The 20,288-nt window shown below is 37.3% G+C and overlaps 1 protein-coding gene across 1 annotated transcript in view; it reads left to right on the forward strand.

The window, feature by feature from the left end:
* Positions 1 to 8,254: 8,254 nt before the first annotated feature.
* ASAP2 (ArfGAP with SH3 domain, ankyrin repeat and PH domain 2) overlaps positions 8,255 to 20,288 on the forward strand; it is a gene marked incomplete at both ends in the record, with an annotated part of 51,437 nt that continues 39,403 nt past the window's right edge. The window contains 2 exons of the mRNA XM_010021321.1: positions 8,255 to 8,327; positions 12,163 to 12,308. Of these exons, the coding sequence (XP_010019623.1) occupies positions 8,255 to 8,327; positions 12,163 to 12,308 (219 nt within the window). The remainder of the gene's footprint in view (positions 8,328 to 12,162; positions 12,309 to 20,288) is intronic.

The following is a 20,288-nucleotide window of genomic DNA, read 5'->3' on the forward strand; positions in this document are numbered from 1 at the left end:
ACAGAGATAGAATGTCTGTGGATATCTCTGATCTTTTGGGTCAGAGAGGATTAATTACAGTAAGTATCAGATTGCCTGTAAAGATACACTAGAAAAGCCAAATGATTGTGCTTGTTGGGTATGAGTAGTCAAAACGTGCTCTTGTTACCTCTTAAGCAAGACCAGCCCAATAAGGCATAAAAGCTGATTCTTGCTCTGCTGTCTCTACAGTCATTATTTGATCTCTTCTCTTTTCCTTATTAACTGACCAAGTTTCTTCCTGAGTCCTTTTGTTTTTGGGAAGGACATTCCTATTTGCATTCAGCATCTGCAACAGCATTATTACTTACTCTGAAATACTGGAATGGGTGAAGTACAGAAGTATTTATGGCGGTTGAGTAGCCTGATACTTTAATGCAAATTGCTGAAATTGAGAGTGAAATTAGATGTTATTTTAAAGATATAATGGTTAAGAAAATTGTTTATATTGGATCTGAAGTCAGTATATTAATATTTTATTTGTGTCTTTGTCAGTTAGATGTGCAGTATGGGGAAGAACACATAGGTTCCTGTCTCCAGGATTATTTTTCAAATGACTTGTTAATTTATTTTCCAAAACGTTGTTACTGCTTTAGCAGTACTTGCAAGCATTTTATTGTTGTTATTGTTCCAGTGGACTCTTTCTTTCTTAAAGAGAGAAGAAAAATTGGATACCTTGAGGTTTTTTTTTGTTTGGTTTTTTTTTTTTTTTTTCAAATTCACATCCAGTTCCGTAAATACTTTCAGCAAAAACACCATCCAAATGACCAAAAATGTGAAATAGTTAATTTTAGTCTTTCTAAAATGAAGCTGTTGTGGGTAAGAAGAAAGGAATGTATTAGAGACTTTCAACTGTTTTAAATAAAAAATAGAGCAAAGATGATGACCGGCTCCTTTCCCTTCCTCCCTCACAACTTCCCACAGTAGGCTGTCCTGCAGTCATGAAGGCACTCGTGCTGAGCTGTGAGAAGTTGCATTTAGTTTTCATCTTTGCTTGTCTGGAGTTACAAAACTTGGGCTTCTTGTTTCTCTTGAGAATAGCCTATTGGGCTATATAGTGTTTCTGGTTGAGAGCCTCAGTCTTTTCTTTTTAAACTGATTGCTGGAAAGGGGGAGGTTATCCTGAGTAAGGATGTGTACGTGCTTTGCTTTGATTGCTGCCCTGAACATCTGCTCTTGGCTGCTACCAGTAGAGGATATCAGGTTCAATGGAGTGTTGATCTGACCCAGTATGGTCATTTTTCTGTTCCACTACAGAGAATAATTTTCTAAATCATGAAGAAATGAGGCACTGGTGTAAGGACACTTGCATAAGATAAAGACCCAGACTTCTGCTGTGAGTTTGGCTCAAAAGATGTTTAATGAACATCCAGCCACTAGAGCTGTTTATGCTGCTACTGCCTTGTTTTTCTCCATACCCTTTGGTTTTGTAAAAGGTGCCAAAATCATCTTTGGGATGTTCAGTTACTCTGTTTCTGCCGTCCTTCTTTTTTTACTTCCCCAATTAAATATGGTGAAAATAGAATGGTTTGTTTCTCTCCCATTTTGTTTTCTACTGGAAAGAGCAAGTAATACATAAATTTTTTTTATGACAGCCTGGAATGTATTTGTATTTATTATAAAAAATATATTTATTAATTCGAGGCAATAACCATTCCAGAAGAAAGAAGTCTGTATATTGCACAGATCTATTTAGACAATACAGATTTTTAGACAGATGCTAGTTTTGAGGTTATTCTTTTAATGTTTTTTTTTTCCTTTTTTGGATGGGAGGGGAAACAGCAATGAAATGTTTGAACATTGTATTTACCGGCAGGCTTAAATCTTCCTAGGCAACGTGAAATGGACTTGAACAGCTGCATTACTATGATTTTAAAGTGTTGGAGCAAATTGTGGCATACCGAGTAGGAATAACATTTCAGGAAGTTTCAGTAGCCTCGGACTGCTTTCTTCCTGGTAAGATGTCTTTGGTTCTACTTAATTGGCACGTTTTATTGCTCTGAGTAGAAAGCTTTGAAGCAGTTAAAATGGAAGTTGTCCTTTGGCAAGTGAAACTGGACCTGGTTCCTACGTGAGGAAAAGGAGTTTTGCTGCTGATCAACTGGTAGTTGAATCCTCTGGTGCTCATTTTAAAAGCTGTGTTTTCCTCTGTTTATTTTGGTATGCTTGTCCCCCTCCCTGATACATTCATTACAGACATGTTTGTTGCTAAGTTCTCATCAGACATACAGAACTTTATAATAGTTTGTGTTATGATTTGAATTGCTGCTTCTACACTATATGGACCTCAGAAATGCCCGCACTTCATTATTGTAATCTTGAAATATTCAACCTGTGGTGCTCATAATACCTAACACTTGTATTACTGAACAGCTTGAGAAGAATACGTTAGCATGTGTCCCAAACATATTTGTGATAGATGCCAAAATGATAGCCTTAACTTGCAAGGAAAAAACCCAACATGAGTTAGAACTGTAAAAAAACTTGCACGTTGCAGGTAATCTTAGAGGTTTTTTTGTGGTGTATATGGTCATGTGTAGTAACTGCGCAGAGAGAGAAACTCATGGAAGGTACAGTAAGGAAAATGAGACGTTGCAGATTTTTCAAGCATAGAAAATAAACATACATCTTAATAGCTTTCACTATTAAAAAGTGTAAGCGTAGCCTTAGGTTGTAAGGTAAGACAGTTTTCAAACTAATTCATGTTTCTGTGACATTTTAAGAGATTAGCTATGGATTTTGAAGAAGTGTACTGAGAAGAAGTGTACTGATAAGAGTGACAGGTTCGATTATAAATTGCCTAATGTTCACATATTTAAATTCAATATTACCATTTATTTAGCTGCCTTGAAATTCATGTCAAGAGAACAAGGTCACATCATATGAGTTCTAGACATGTCAAACAAGTGATCTCTGTGATCTCTAGATATGCTGGAGCAACACCACGTAGATTCTGGTGTAAAAAGTAATTTACCTTAAAAATGGTTTCACAAGATTAACATTACAAGTCATATAAAAGTAAATGAACAGAAGACATAGAGACTGTGTTCAGAAAAACTCTGCAGTGACAAGGGCACACTCAGGAAGGTCACTTCTGAGTTTCAGGAAGGTCACTTCTGAGTTTCAGTTCATGTGGCATAGCACCACTTCTACAATAATGTAGCTTCTTATGTACTGGATAGAATTTGTTGTGGTTCCCCCCCACCTCCCCCCAGTCAAAGCTATATTTACTGTTTTTAAAAAGAGGGAAGTCTGAGTGCTCATCAGTTGAAACTGAGTGGGACTATGAAAATGATTTATATGGCCTCTGACTACATTGTACTGAAATAAACATGCCAAAATAAACAGTCCTGCGCTGGAGTTTTTTGAGTCAAAGCTAGAAGTATTACATGAGAGGACAAAATGATTACACCATATGAATTACGTGGTCACTCTTCTGGTTCAGAAGTTTGCTGGGCATTCTAAGTGTGTAAAAAGAAACACTAGAATATGCAATGTCAGAAGCCATTTTAAATTTCACTGCTTCTGGCAGTACTGAAAGTGCACAAAGCAGTTGAGATAGGGGAAGGTAGCGTTTTGGCATGTGTGTGAATGTCAGCGTAGTGTGTATGTATTTATGAAACAAATGCAGGATTAGAAATTCAAAGTATAATAAAACTACAGTTTTATTTAAACTGATTTCTAAGTGCTAAGATTTGGGCAAAGGAAAGGATGAGAAAATGTGAAGAACAGTGCTAAAGTCAAAATTTTATGCTGAAATCACCCCTTTGAAACACTAGTTGTGAATAAGAACCATTGTCTTTCAATTAAACATAGGCAAAATCCCCCTCCCCAGTTTTTGGTCTATAAGCAAGACTAAAATACAGAACTAAAGATGCAAAGTTTTTCAGTGTTTTGGCCATTAGTTTGCAGGCATAAAGTGCCACTCTTAAATGCAGTGTTATCAAGAGATTTTGCAAAGGAATGGAGGACTAGAGGAAACCTCCCACAGAAGCAAGTCTAGTTTCTTACCACAATAGGAATAAACATAATAATCTTTCATAAATTTATTCAGGTCCATTTTGTCTCCTGTTTGGAAAGCTTTCCAGTATTTTATTTGTTTTTCCCAATTCCTAGTTGCAGTTTGTTCAGGTACAGCTTTAACTCAGCTGTTCTTACACTAACATTATTTTTTAGTTTACTATTTCTCGGTGTTTTTGTGTTTTTCTTCTTTATTGCCACCAGTAAGGACTTTAGGTAGGACCCTCTCCATTCAGGAGGGAGGAGGCTACCTACAGCCTGTCTGACAGGGTAAATGAACATCACAAGGTAAGGGCAATCAGTTACCCAAACAAAATTGTATTGATCATTGGTTGTCTACATAATAGCCCAGACACTCTGGGTGACTAGGGATTATTTCAGGAGGACAGCTTGTTCTTTCTACATTTTACGCTTTTCAAAATTTTATTATTATTGTTTATTGAAGCATTTTGTGTATTTTATTTATTTATATTTGCATAGTGGGCAAACACTGGCACAGGTTGCCCAGAGAGGTGGTGGATTCCCCATCCTTGGAAATATTCCAGGTCAGGCTGGATGAGGCTCTGAGCAACCTGATCTAGTTGAAGATGGCACTGCTTATTGCAGGCGGGTTGGACTAGATGATCTTTAAAGGACCCTTCCAATCCAAACCACTGATACTGTGATTCAATTCCCTCTAGCTATCTGCCTGAGGTAGCCAATTTTGGTTTTCTACACCTTATTCCCAGTAATATAATTATAAACCAGTGCAGTTCAATAAAGACTTTTTTATTCCATACTTCACATGCTGGTGGATGAAACCATACTTTGCCTCCCATTTTGTGTGTATGATCTTTCTGTAAGTGGTTATCAGAGTCAAAAATCCAGTGCTTCAGTGCCACAGGTAAGCTTTTAAGATCAGCATTGTGGACCTGGACCTTTTGGGTATTCCAATGAGTAGGTAGTATTTAGTGACTTCTTTTTTTGTTTATTTGTTCCCTTGGCTTTGGTGGAAGATCTCCTGTGTCTTCATGGTTTTGTTTCTTATGGCTGTATCACTTTGGCACCCCATGGTGGTTCTGCAAGTATCTGAGAAGCTAAAGCCCTTTATTCTCCCGAGTGTTTTTCTGCCTGAGCTCCCAGTTGATACATGGATTTTTCCCTTGGATACACAACTTTGCAATCTTCACTGTTAAATTTCTTCCTGCTCTCACTAATCACATCAATGAATTCGATTATAAATAGAGCACTCTTAAAGAATGAAACATAGGATATTTTTGTGACAGTTTGTTCATTTTGCTAATGACAATATTCTTTTAGGCTTTATATGCAAATACAATTGCACGGAGTACTGACTGGTACATATTACTTCTTTACTTTTTATGGTTTTGTTTTTTGTTTTTCTTTTTTGACTGGAAGAGGGAAGAAATGAGTTGAATCAATGTTGCTTTTCTATAAAGGTGGGATATTTTGCCTCTGGATTAACTTGTCACTGTTTTTCATGGCTTTGGAGTGGATCATCTACCTGAACAGAGGCTGAGCAAAGTCCTCAGCTAGCAAAGTCAGTGCTAGGTCAGCGTTAGTGAAGGTGGTGTTTAGCTTGCTTTAGTCATATTGGTTCCCTGAATGTTTTAGCATTGTTCTGCAGACTCGGTACCTGCTATCACCAATAAAAGGTGGCAGTGGTTTCCAGACAAACTGAACTTACAAAGCCTTTTCTATTGCAAATGAATATGTGAAGAAATGTTTGGACTAATGTAATGTTAAGGGTTAAAAAAAAAAAAATAGCTGGTAGAAATAGCAGCATAGTAAAAGTGCTCACTGCACTCAGGCAGCTACTGAATTGTTGTTCAGAAACATCCCAGGAGGATTCTTGTGCAGGAGCACCTGGGTATGTCGGTCCTCCTACTCATTCCTGTTTTTCCCATTGTCTTTTCCATTGGGCTGTGTTGTATAAAGGGGTTGACTGCCTGAAAGCAACTGACAAATTATTTATTTCCTTTACGTCATTTTAAATAGAGATTGCTTCTCTCCTGTAGTTTACAGCATCTCCTCAAGCACTTGCGCTGCCACAGCTGAAAAGGCAGGCAAGGGAAGAAGGGAAATACCAAAGGAAGCCTGGCCTGGCAGTCCTGTATGTTTTCACCACATCAGGGCTTTAAGTTTTGCTTCTTCTGTAGCCCTCAGTACTGTCTGTATGGGGTTTTTTTCTGTCATCCTTGTTTTGAATTTTGATATGAGCAGCTGGCTGAGATAGCTAGATGTTCAAATTGTTGTGTTGGGGCATTAGTTACCATTTCTGTTGGACCCTGGCTATGTTGTGTCTTATGAATTTGCTCTTCTACTGCCTAATCACAGTGAAAGCATGAACTGGTTGAGAGAAGTTGTAAACCAAAACGATGACTTTGGTTGAGGAAGAGGACTTGAAGTTTTTCCTTACTGAGAGTCTGTGCTTTTTGACTGAGGCAGTCATGGGCCAGAAGATTTTATGAATCCATAGGTCGATCTGGATCCTAGACCACAGTAATACAAGTTCATAATTTACTGAATGCATTTATCCTTCCAACACTTCTCTTTTTCAAGTGTTGGAAGTTTTTTCAAGAAGTACTGTAATTTTTTTTTCTTCCTCTTCCTCTTCGCTAAACTAAGGTACAGAGATCTAAATAGTTTTGAGCTGTACACACAAACCTGAGTCTTGGCTGAGAACCGAATCTGTAACTTTTGAGACTCTGTCCGTCAGCTTTCTCTTTGGACTGTTATTTGTAATGCTGGTAGTTTGAGACATTCCTTTCACTTTGTCTCCAAGAGGATAATTGCCCTTTGATGGAGTCCTTGATGAAATTATCATTCCTCTGTAGTCAGCTGATCAGATGGTGTTTTTCTGAGGTTATTTTTAGAACTCACCAAATACGCAGTGAGGGAGTTTACTTTGTGTACTCCCATCCAGACAGGTGACTAATCTAACCTTTGAGATCGCACCGTTTACAGGTTTGGTGTAGTGGATGCAGTTCAAATTGCTGGAGAGGGCGAGTAGAGCTGTGTGTGACTTTGGTGGCCTTTTAGGGTTTTTTTTTCCCTTTCTCTGTACTTCAGAATTTCAGATGGAAAGGCCTCTACATTTTTCCTGCTAATATGTTTCAGATGTGAACTATAAGATGCTGAAGGTAAAACTTCCAAAGGATATAGCAGTATCATGGTACTATAACATTAACGTTAAGGCAACTTCTAAATCTGTTGGTTTCCATGGAATGCTGCAAAGATTTTGCTCAGCTATTTGCGGTCTGAATAGATTCAGTTTAAGAATACTCCCATAAATACGAGGGGTAATACTGCTTTTTGCATTCGGTATGTTAAAATAATTGGATAGGGTCCTAGGGACTGACTTTTCCATGTCATTTCTCTTGCACAAATTACTAGCAATAAAACAATGGTAGGTCAGATGTGTAACTGCTGCAATTCACTAAAATCTTTTGAATGAAAACTGGAATTAATTTGGTGCTTTTTGTTTGCTTTTTTAAGCATGTATCACATTAAACAGCTCTTGGAGTAATATAATTTGTAGTGTTCGGTATCGTTCTTCCACGCGGTCTAAAGACATGACCACATCACCATCTTTGGAACTCATACAATTTTCTTGCAGCTTTGAATTGCTTGTATAATCATAATTCTGCTTCTTTGTTCTGGAACAATGGTACATTTTTGGGTTTGCCCATATGTCACTTCAGTAAGCAAAATGGTTGCCTGCTTCCACTTCTTTCTTTGAAACAAATTGGTTGTAAGTGCTTCAGTATTCTGGGTAAGATTTAAACTTGAATTTTTTGTTGTGTTGGTGAAAGTTTTTCTTAGTTTTAAAATGTGTGAAAGATATTTGAGAGTTAGGCAGTTTATTTTGCTCAGCATAGCAGTGAGAAAGTTCATATGGTTGGGAGTGCAATTAATTAACTGTATTATTCAGGAAAACTGAAATTAAATTCCATTTTTAATATTCTGTCTGGGAAAGTAATATTGCTTGTACCTTCAGCAATGTCAGAATATATGATGGGTTGAAACTGTTTTAAGCTTCTTTAATATTTAACATTGAAAGAAGATACTGTGTAATGAGTTTCATTTTAGATGGTGCTGGATGTGTGTGATGTTAACTAACATAATAGTGTTACAATTACAGGAGGCTTCCAGGACACAGGTTTACCAGAAGGCAATCCAGTATTTTGCATTTGATTTTTCTCTTTTGTTCTAGGCTTTGGATGTTGACCGAACTGTTCTCTACAAGATGAAGAAATCTGTCAAAGCCATAAACATATCTGGTCTGGGTAAGTACATAATAATTCCTGGTAGTTTATGTTGGTGAAATTGGAGGATTTAAACAGTCATCTTACTGAATCAGAAAGTTGTAAGAGTAACTCTGAGAAGAGAAAATGGTGCATTTTAAATGGCAATCTTGAACACTGTGCATTTTAAATAGCTTCTTGATCATGAGCTCAGTAAGGGTGAAATTTTGTGAGGTGGCTTGAACCTAACTAGCTGGCATGCTGCTACCAGGTAGGGAAGTCGTGTTCTCTCTCTCCACCAGATCTGGATTACCTTCTCCTTCTGCCACCCCTGGTGCTTGGCAGATCCCCACATGAGCTTTGGTGCTCATATAAAGCTGCATGTGCAGTGAAATCAACTTAACTGGGATTAGATGAGCACTTGAGATGGTAAGGCATAAAAGGGGAGGGAAGGGGTGAAATTACTCTCTTTGGCAGCAGTAAGAGGCTACATTGGCTCTACTGCTTTGTGAAACATCACCCTTCTTGGTGGCTTCCAGTTATGTATGTTGAGAATTTCATGACAAGAGAGAGCTGATGAGCTGCAATTTTGTGTTGTCATGGTGCACAAAGTCAGATATTTCTCGATGCTGATAAAGCTACAAAGAACTATTCTATGTGCATTTTGATCTGTGTGCCAATCTCATGGAGTTTTGTGTGTTTTATCTTTGCAAAAATAACTGAAGCTTTTGGGTTTTGTGGATCATCAGCATTTTGTGAATAAGAAACAGCATTTGTTGGCTTTTGTTTTTGCTGTGCAGTTCATAGCAATTAGAGCTAACAAAACCTATATTACATGCAAAATAAATAGGCCTGGCAACCTTGGAGAGCCACCAGTATCTGACAGAACGTGTGGGAATGTTGGTGTTGAGATAGAAGGTTATAACAAGAATTGCTGTTGTGGTATAATTCTTATCAGCTAATTGAAAGAAGTTCCTTCTTGCCTAACATAATGAAGCTGTTATCTTTGGATTGTGGAGGGTCTGGTTTAAGATTCATCTGGAGCTGTGTCATCTGTTACATATTTATTTGGCACCCTTTCTTCTGGTTTTATGGTTGTTTCAGGGTTTTTTTTCTCATTTATTTTTGAGTGCTTGACTATGCCTCATAATCAGTGTACTTGTTAGAGCAGTTTTTGCATAGTTTTTAAGTTCATGCTGCCCAGTCTTGACAAGAAAGGTTTAGAGGCATTTCTGTTACACCAGCAGAAGTATCGCTAACCCAACCACTTGCCAGCCCTTGGGGTTTCTTTTGACAGAACAAAAACTGTGGCCCTGCACTTACAAGAACATTTACTGAGGTTTTAATAGAGGTTGCTTGAGTATTAACTACACATGTTTTGGCTTTCTTTTTTAATGTGTAAATTTAGAAACTGTGATGGAGGATTAGACAGTAACTCCAATTTGTATATAATTTAGCTTCTTACTTTTAAAAAAGCCTCTATGCTCTCAAACAGACCTGGCTCAGATGTCTTTTTGGTAGGTTCCAAACCTTTTCTTCGTAGAGGAAGTTTTTAAATCCATTGAGAAGAAAGAGTAGGGCAGGGAGAGTATTTTGGAGGGTGTTCTTCAGAAGCACCTGCAGAGTACAAGCTCAGCTAATGGTATAGCTGCAATAGCAGCATTCTGGGCAATGTCTCAGAACTGCTGTTGGTCTGCTGTTTTGTTGGCTTTGCCTAATCTGAACATAGATCCAGAAGAATGGTCCCTAGGATGCTGAGGAATAGAAAACTTTTGGGGATGATGTCTGGAATAGAAAGCTTTTGTTCGCTGTGGTACAAAGTCAGCATGGTTCAGCTGCTGCTTGCACATCTAACCGCAACAGTTAATGGTAGCAGCCTTTTCATCATATTTTCATGCAGTGGCAGCCTTCTCTTTTTGCTGTGCGCTGACGTCCAGCTTTTCTGGGTACGAATATGCTAAGATGGATGCAGGAAGCAGTAAGAATGCAGAAAACAATATGGAAATAATTCCCATTACTGAATAGCTGTATGAACTAGAGGAGTTGGGACTTGCCGCATCCTGCTTTTTGCTGTCTGTGCCAGTTCGTGCAGGTGTGCGTATGTCACACAATAGTATTAGTGAATATTTTTACTTCATCCTGCAGCTCATGTAGCAAAAGTTTGGTAAGTGCTTAGCTCCTGCTGTTGATGCTGAGGAGAAGTAAAGTTCAGTGCTAGGGCTTGAATGGCTATATGCAAACTGTTTTTTATAGGCTGCAGATTCAGCGCTCAAGGTACAAACTTGTGGAATTCATACCATGTCTGTAACTTCAATTCTGTATGTACTCTATGACAATCTTAAATTACACAATATTGTACCACTACTCCACAGGGGTTTAGTTTCATGTATTGGAAATTAAAGAAAATTTGTAGCTACTTGAGAAATAAAGTTCTTGAATGGCTGGCCAAATAGGAATGTGAACAGACCGGCTTGTTTTTAAGTTGAAGCATGTCAGGTTTATTGAACAGGTTGATTGCGTAACTAATTCATAGAAATTTGGAGAAAGGATACTGTGTCAAGAATCCTTTGGATATTAAATGTGTTGATGAATACAAATGGGCTTGAAACGAAACTGGATCATCAGTTGTTTGAACAGATTAATCTTCTCTAAATAATCTTCAGGATTTATGCTGGCCTCATGTAATGATCAAGAAAGGGGTTTTGTTCTTATTAATGCATAACTTGTTTTCTGGGGTGTGGGATTTTCTCCTTGACTACCTTTGAAGCATTAGAAATTGGCCACAGCTAGAATAAGAAATAGGCAACATTAACATTTTCAGGTGCTAACTTGGTGTGCTTTGTCCATGTGCTCAAGTTTGACATGGTCTTTAAGCTTCGTCTCAGGAAGACTTTTTTATTGCACAAGTCAAATTGACAAGGACTTTCTACGCCTGTCCACACAAGCAAGTAATCTGGTGTCCTAGGAGTGAATCAGTAGGCCCCTCAGATTTCTTCTGTATTTGAATGAGGGGAACTTGCTTTGAGCCTAGATTTCATCTCATTCTCTGTGCAGAATAATCCCCCAACATGTTCAGCTCAAAGCTTTCTGAAGGACCCAAGCATTAGGTGTGTGCTGGATGACTTGCATTGGTGCAGCCCAAACAGTGACTCAGAACCTGCTACTTCTGTTAAGCACTGGACCACTTCTGGGTCAGAGCTTCTGGTTTCATTGTCTCAGAAAGGAATCTAGTTGTGAATCAAAGCTGCTTTGAGAACTGAACTGGCCTGTGGTAAATGCAGACTGCTAAGATTTGCTTCAGGTCCCCGCTGGTCCTCTGAATCAGACAGCTAACCTAGATACGGGTTTTGTCCTCGTCTGTAATGTAGTATGTAGTCCCATTTCCTTCTGAGAGTCTTATTTGATCTGTTGTAGACATCCTGGACTCTGGCAACACACTTGATCTCCTCTATTCTGTTGTTCAGCACATAGTTAAACATAACACCTCCCGTTATATATAACGTTAATAGAAACATTAATAGGAAACTCTGAAAGTTCATTCTAGGAGTTGAGAGTTGTTACGTGGCCTCCAGTATACTGCAGGAATATTGTGGGTCTTTCTAGAGTGGATACCTGTCAGATGATTGTCTTGTCTTGATGACACATTGTCTTTTGTACAGTATGTGGTTAGATACACATAAACCAGAGTTAGTGAGATACGTCACACTTCTGGCATATCTGCGTTAAAACATAAATAATGAACATTTGTTGTATCAAGTAAATATTTTTAGCAAGAGATCTGAAAAGTTTTGAGTTTGTGGGGTTTTTTTTAGCTCAGTCATAATTTCAATAACCTTTTATCTACTGCTGATATTGTAATATTTTGCTCTTTTTGAAGCTCACGTGGAAAATGAAGAACAGTATACGCAAGCACTGGAGAAATTTGGAGGCAACTGTGTTTGCAGGGATGACCCAGATTTGGGAACTGCGTTTTTAAAGTTTTCTGTGTTTACAAAGGAATTAACTGCACTCTTCAAAAATTTGGTAAGAATTGCTTAAGAAAAACATGTTGAAATCTTAAGGCCGTTACAAAGGCTGTATTTCTGAATTATAACAGCTCTTCGTGTTTAAGAGAATTTCTGTTTTAACAACCACTGTTCTTAAAAAATGGAAAATGTCTCATGTGCTAGCCTTTCCCATTGCAAAACTCAACAAAAACCCCACCCCAAACCAAAAAAACAAAGCACCGCTAAAAGCAAAAAAAAACCCCAGCAGAAAACCATCTTCCAGCAATTCTTGCGTAAGAGCTTCCCATAATTAAGTAGTTATATATTATAAAACACTCATATCAGTGTACTTCAAAATTTTGAAACCAGCAAACCCCGACTTGGTTTACTCTGTTCATGTTGCTTTTATTTCACTTTTTCACACTTTCTGTTTGTCTTTATAAAGGAAGATTTTAGTGTCCCTGGAAGAGAGGGTCTCTTGCTTCTCAGGGAAGAGTCAGAAAGACAAAATCAACCACAATGCTGTAATGACAGTAGCATCCACTTGGGACCAATCCTGCAAATGAAGCCAGTAAGGCTTAAAAGCACTCTTCAGTAAGCCAAATGGGATGGAGCCAAATGGAAGAATAGGAGTTTAATTATGAATGGAGAATTTTCAGCCTCAATTTCACATTAATCAGAGGGCACAAAAAGAGCAGATTCTGACTACATCCTACTAGCTGGAGCTTTCCCGTGTCTGATTAAATCCCAAATTTGCTTGAACCCCCAGAACTCGTAAACCAGGGGCTAGGAAGGGAAGATGACCCAGATTCCTACAAGCCTTTAAAAGTCTGTGCCTGCTGAAATCAATGGGTTGGAGATGCATCAAATGCTTTTTGAGTCTAGACCAAATGTCTGTAGTTTGCAGCCAGCTGGTCATAGTCAGTTCTTTGGGGAATGTTTCCAGCTGATGGGATTTAGGGCAGTCCCATACAGTCCCTGATGCTGTCCTCTCTTTACCCAGTAGTGATATTGATGAGAGAGAGTCTAGCCCCAAATGTATTTATCAACAATGAAATGTATTTCATATTGCTCATATTGATTAGGCTAGCTCTGGATGTACAAATACTATCTGATACTATGTATCAGAAGAGTCATCCTTACCAAGTGTCAGTCAGTCAGTTATCCTGAGCCTCTCATACAGAAGCAGACTCCTCATCTGGAAGGGAAGATAGAATGGGTTTCTAATTGATACCTTCTGTTGACTAAAAACCCTTTTCTATCATATATTAATTACAATATGGTGGCTTCATTAGGCAAATGGATCTGGGAAATGTGATGTTTAGGTGGTTTTAAAAAGCAATCTACTAAAAGCTACGCCCTTTCCCTAGAAAAACCTTCTAATGTATTATATTTCAAGAAGACTTTTAAAAGCTACAAAATGTAGCTGTTCTTACCAAAAATCTTAGCTGTTTGTTCTCCTAAAAACACTATCTTTCCAAAATGTTTGTGACAAGAATAACTTTTCTTCCACAAACTGTAAAGGAAGTAAAACCAAATATGTATAGGAAGTGGGATATGTGTTTTTATTACCTTTTGTTATCCATGTAAGCATTTTGTGTGTCTTCTCCAAGGCATATTCTTTTTTCTGCTGACTACTGCTTTTTCACTAGCAACTATGAATTTTTTGCTTCAGTTTGTGTGTATAAGAGGGTATGTCATGAAATAGTAGCTAAGTCTTTAGTTTTTTTCAGTTGTTATTCTGACTGTCTCTGGTTTTGACGTGAATAATAATTTTTCATTGACATGAATGTGGTTTTATTTGTTTAGGTTTTGTTTTTACACTGCAATAGGACAGGCACCTTTAAGGGTCTGCTGTTTCCTAATATGCTTCTTATTGTTGAGGTTTGAAGATTTTTGTTTTCTCCGGACAAACACAGGAAAGCTGAAGAAATAGAAGAACCTAATGGTCCTTGAATTTGGTGTCTAAGTTTCCTCCAGAAAGAAATACATATGAAAAAAAGATGTGAACTTCATTATTGCTTGGAAATGCCATATTTGTAAATGAGAATTCTAGAATTAAAAAAGAATTTTAAACAAAATTACAGCTTCATGTAACTTTGCCTATTAGAAGTTAATACCAGTAGAATAAAGTGTTGGTAACTGGTCACTTTGAAAATCTGTCCGTAAGTTCACTGATGGAGGTCTAGTTTTCTAAGAGGTTACAAGAGTAATGACTAGTGTAAAAAGCCCTGTACAGTAGTTGGAAATAATTTGGGATGCTGTGTTGTTTTTATGGTTATAGCCGTATGTGAAATAAGCCCCGTGCATTCTTACAATGTAATGAAGTATCCAACTCTGATTAAGCATATCGGCAGTAAAAACATCCCTCTCCTCTGGTGTTTTCTTGTAGCGCCCAGCATATTTTGGTTGTAAATAGTTTCATCTAAAATGTAGCCAGGGCCTTACAGCTTTCCACTGTTACAAAAAATAATAATCTGGAAGGTACTCTTTAAATAGAACTATCCATTGAGTTTCATGGGGTGCTAAACTTCCACTGAGGATTTCAGCTGAAATGAGTTGGGAACGTGCAAGGAAGTGAGAGGACATGTTCAGACTGGAGCAGATGCCAAAGCTATTAACACTGGCAAAACTTTAGGCCTACTGTCAAGTTTTGCTTTGTCATGTATTTTGCTTTTGTTTCTAGAAGCTGATGTGTTCTGTCAGCTCTAGGCCTGTGTGACATTTAGAGCTGTGGCTCTAGTGCCTTTGCAGAAAGATGTTCCTTAAAGTTGTCTTTTTAGTAAAGAAAGAAAAGCCACTATAAAGTTGTTCTACTTTAACAGGGGGTGGGTTCTGGTTTTCTCTAATATTTTTAAAGGTTTCCCAAAAGACTTTGTTTTGTGGACTTACTGGGGCATTAGTGGTTTAAAATATTTCATTAACAGCTGATGGGTTTTTTTAGTTTTTTGGGGTTTAATACAGTTCAGGTCTTGGTTTTTTTTATATGTGTTTTGCTATGTTTTTCTCATGTGTGCACTTTGAAATAGTGCATAAAACAAAAAAGCTTTGAAGAACTTTGGTTCTTCAAATTTGAAGTGATTTATAAAACACATCTTTAAGAAGAAATAAACTGACATTTACTGTGTATCAGGTCCTTGTAACTACTCAGTTTAGCCTTTCTAACACATTTTTTGGATAAGTGTATGGTATACTGTGCACTTTTGTTTTTCCTTTTCCACAGTTCACATCTAAAATTTTGTCTTTTTTGGTAGTGAACTATAAGAAAATACTAAAGGCATTTTCAGGGGTAAAATGGTGCCTTGTGTGGCATGTACAGTACTGCTTCTTGATGGTAAACTCTGTTAATTCCTGACAGAACGGTAACACCCACGGTTCCCAGGTAGTTTAGGTCTGTATAGCACTTGCATATAGCATTAATTACTCTGTCTTCCCAATATATTTAGTGCCAAGTGGTAAAGACATGAGTCTTAATATGAAAAATGTTAGGACAAGGAAAGGCTCATTGCAGCATGTTTGCATTTTAAATATTTTTTCCTTAAATCCAATTTTTAGATTGCTAGACTAAGAAAGCCTTTCGTCTTTGTCAGCACTACTTGAAAAGGGATTTGATCTGTGCAGATGAAGTAGCAATTTAACAAATTCCATTTTCTGTATTTGTTGTTCATCTGCATGCTCTTGTCCTTTCTTTTTATTTAAATTTAAGTTAATGAAACACACTGGATTGAGAGGACTGGAATCTGGTATTTTCTCTCTGTGGAAAGTAGTTGCGAGATTCCGTATGAGAAGTTTTTCTATTAATAATGCTTGGATTTTTAGCCGGGGGAAGTGGAAGAACAGTGATAATATTTTTCTGACCATATGCTCCTGCTTTGCTTCATCTTTTTGAATGTAAGAAGAAAGGAGATTTGCTTAAACGTAAAAGGCGACAAATAACAAGGTTGAAGGAAGTCTCTTTCCTGTAGCGTATGATGAACTTGAGAAATTTATGCCCAGAGGAATTTTCTTTCCAGGGTAGTAGTTCAGACTGAGTTTTTAAAAAAACGCTTGGGGTCTGAACCTTCACAAGCATATTTTGCTTAGGATTCATCTTAGCTAAGTGCATAAAAAAAGCTATAGATACACATATTTGAGGCTGGAGTGTTACATGTGAAGCTCAATGATTTAAGCTGTGTTTCTGCTTTTCACTGGTACACTTGATGAAAAATTGTCTTAATGGCGAAAAGGAAAAAAAGAGTACTGTTTGATTTACACTTGTAATGTTGTAAACCAAGATGTAATAATTCCTTCTTAGTGGCATGGTTTCATCTCCACCTGGAAATCTTACTTTTACTTCATGCCAAAAAGATACCGATCCAACTGGAAGAAATTCAGAGAACAGTGACAAAAAATTACCAGGGTTGGTTTATGAGGAAAACTTAGAAGAAATGGAACTATATAGTTTGCTTTACAGATTGAAACTCAGATTGTAGAAGAGCAGAATAATAATTTGCATGTAAGTGAGACCTCATTCTGAAAATACTAGATGAAGTGTCCCAGGTAAAACGATGGAAGCTTACCACTTAGGTGTTTTAACCTAGGTTAGAAAGCGTGCAATTGGGAATTCTTCTCTACTGGCAAGGAAGACGGGCTGGAAAAACCTCAAGTCTCTTTCTTCTTTTGCTTTAAAAGCATAAAGGGAAGAGTTTTTTAAAATACCTCTAAAAATGTATTTCCTGTCATTTTGCACTTGCACGTCCTAATAGAGAAGTTCCCAGCCTGTAGTCTGTGTATTGGTGGTGGTACAGGGGCTCTTCCCATTTCATACTTGGTGGCAATACTCAATTATCTTGTGTGAAGGCATTTATAAATGCTGAAGCTTAACGTTCAGACAGACAAACTGCATCTTGTCTATAGAGGACGTTCTGATTTCCAGTTGCTCCATGCTGTGTTGATTGGCCTTGTCCTACTAAAGTTCACATCACTGGGATAATTCTTGGAAAGTATTAAATCCATTAGTACTTGCCATAAAAAATGAAAATAGGTTAAAGAGTGATTCACCAGCAGGCAGTACTGCCATCACTTGTGCACACCTGAGCTCATTGGTGGTTGAGGAGCCCATAGCCAAGAACATGTACTGCATCTAGAATTTAGTCATGGCAATAGGAGTCCTGTCATACACTGTTTGGCTGTCTGAATTTTAGTTTAAATTGAAAATGGTTTAAGATCTGCTCTGTTTATCCCTGTGTTAAGAAAAGTATTTAACTATTCAAGCAGTGAAAAGTTCTGGTGTTTTTTGTGTTGGTTTTGGTTTGGTTGTAGGTTTTTTGTTTGTTGGAGTTTCCCTCCTCCTAGAATTTGGAAAAAAAAATCCCTGAAGTACTACAGCCTGTTCTGGAAAAGACTCATTGAAGTCATTTGGAGGGCTTGCAAATACCAGCTTCAGTGTTTAGCCATAGGCTCTTCAACTACTTGAAAATCTTCTTTCCCCTTTGCAAATGTTGGCTTGCCTGTTGCTTCTGTCGTTGCTTCTGGCAGATACATATTTGTTTATTTTTATGTTCCCCCTCCTGCCATTTCTTCTCCTCCTCTGAGCCTTCTCCAGCTTAGGAAGTTTTAATTTATTACCCTGCCTCTGTCATCTTGTTCGAAGTCATCAGAGGAAAACTGCCAGTCTGCCAAAGAGCAGTGTTGGAGTGGAAACCAGGTCAACTATTTATTTTTTAAACTACTGGTTTTGGGGTTTTTTTACCACATGGAACTTGCTGGTGTTCCTCAGAGACAGGAGGACTTGAGTTTTGGTGAAGCTTTTCTGCACTTTGTGCATGTTTCTTCTTAAAGAATATTTTAAAATATAAAATAGTCAAAATGTAGGGGCAGTTGAATACATTTTAGGTCCCTATATGCACACAGAGTAGGAGCTGCAGCATATTAATGTTTCTCTTTGTGCCAAAAAATGGGTCTACATTTTTAGATAGTTCAGCTTACTTAAGAAAGAGGGGAAAAACATGCAAGACTTTTGTTATATTTCTTGCTGCTTTATAAATACAAGCAAGTCTGACTCATCTAACTAGGTTAATAATGACAAGCTCATGCATTATGGATGTTTACATTTGTTGCAAATAAAATAGGACATAGGGAATACAATAGGCTGATAGTAACATACAGGTGATAGCACAAAGAAGGAATTAATTTGAACAGGCAAACGTCCTCCAAATTTAAAAAAACAAAAAAAAAACACAAAAAAAAATTTTTTTTTTCTCCTATTCTCTTTTTAAAGTTGCTTGGACTTCAAGCCCCAAAACTTGATATTCTAAGAAACATCCAGGATGGTTTTGGAGGCTGATTGATGTTTATATGAATATGTCTGGGATAATACTTCAGAGTCTGACATTTTTTCTTTTCTGACTTAAGGAAAAAAGAGTTGTCTTTAGTGTGCTGTTGAGAAATGCTTTATTCTTGCATTGTGCCTGTTTATCTGAATTTGAAGAATAATTAAAGGGAGGCTATGAAAGTGGTGGTTAGACATTTAACTGTATCATACTACTAAAATAGAATAACAAAGTAGAAAACTTTGCATAGGATTGTATCTTAGATGAGACCTCTTCTGCTTCTCCACCTGGATAGACATTTTGGATATGTGTGTCCGTAAGTGCACATGTTCCATCTGTCTTCTAGAAGTTTTTGGGTTTTTTACCTATGTTTTGTGTGATTTAAACCTTTTCACTTGTCTTCTATGTCTACAACATAAAATTTTAACAGCTATGAACATGGTTGTATTGATAATGAAGATGTTGTAGTACAGCAGAGAACCTGGGAGGTGAATGGCTTCCAGTGCTGCCAGCTGTGCATGCGTAGGTGTTGGTCATTTGATTTTTATAGGAATTATTAAAAAAAAAAACAAACAAAAAAAACCAAAATCACACAGAGTTGAAATTTAACTTGTTGATTCTAAAGGGATTTCTGTGATTGAGTCATGCAGTTTTTTGGGGAGGAGGAAGGATAAGGTAGAGGAGGAGAAATGTGATTTGTGGTAAGAGTTTAAAAGACCAGTTTTTCTCTATTCTTCAACCTTCCATGCAGAGGCAATCTGTTTAACCTTTAAAATCAATGTATGTTCTCTTTCTCTTTGATTGTTGGCTGAAATTTTAAGCAAATACAACCAAGAGTATCTTTGAAGAGGAAGAGCTGGGGGTTCGGGGCTTTGTTTTAATAGCAGCTGTTGAGTACAACTGGGGATGGGACACCTAAGTCGGTTCTAGTGAGGCCACCAAGTAACTATAGGGTGATAAAGTTTTGTATTTTTCCATTCTGGGGAGGCTGAAGGATCACAATTGGAGATATTTTTTCTTAACGTTCCTGTTAGTGTTGTTTCTTCTCTCGATGGGCTCCACTAAAAGGGAATATGGTGTTGCTGACATTGTTCTTGAAGAAACAGAAGAATTTGTTGCTACATGACGCAAAGTTCTTTCTCTATTTTGAACATTTGAAATCCATCTTCATATAGGCATTTCAATGCTTCTGAAAAAAATCACATTTTAAATGAACAGTGAACGATAACATTAAAAAAAAAATATATATATATATATCTATAAACCCATCCAAAGCAGAAGTTATTCTGATTTTTTTTCTGTCAGATATTTCTAAAATGTTTTACTCTTCAGTGCAATCCATTTGAATTGTTAGAGTCTAAACTCTCTGCCTAGACCTCATGTTCAAGATAAGGGTCATTTTCCCTGAATGATAAAGGATTGAACAGGAAGCCTTTATTTTCCCAGTGTATGCTGCTTACTTTTTTATTCCTACATTCTTTCTTCAGTCTTCTTCCTCATCAAAATATTACTATACAGATACTTATTTAAAACTGTGATTATTTTACTGTTGAAATTTGAATTTCAACAAAATAATTTGAAATTATTTTTTCCTTCTTGAATTACTTATTTATTCCTTAATTATTTGCATACTCAAGAACTCGTAAAATCCGTATTTCAACATTTGTATGAGATTAATAAGGCTGATGTATTACTTCATTAAAATT

This window comes from Nestor notabilis, unplaced genomic scaffold (assembly GCF_000696875.1).
Source record: "Nestor notabilis isolate BGI_N333 unplaced genomic scaffold, ASM69687v1 scaffold7589, whole genome shotgun sequence".
Classification (NCBI taxonomy): Eukaryota; Metazoa; Chordata; class Aves; order Psittaciformes; family Psittacidae; genus Nestor; species Nestor notabilis.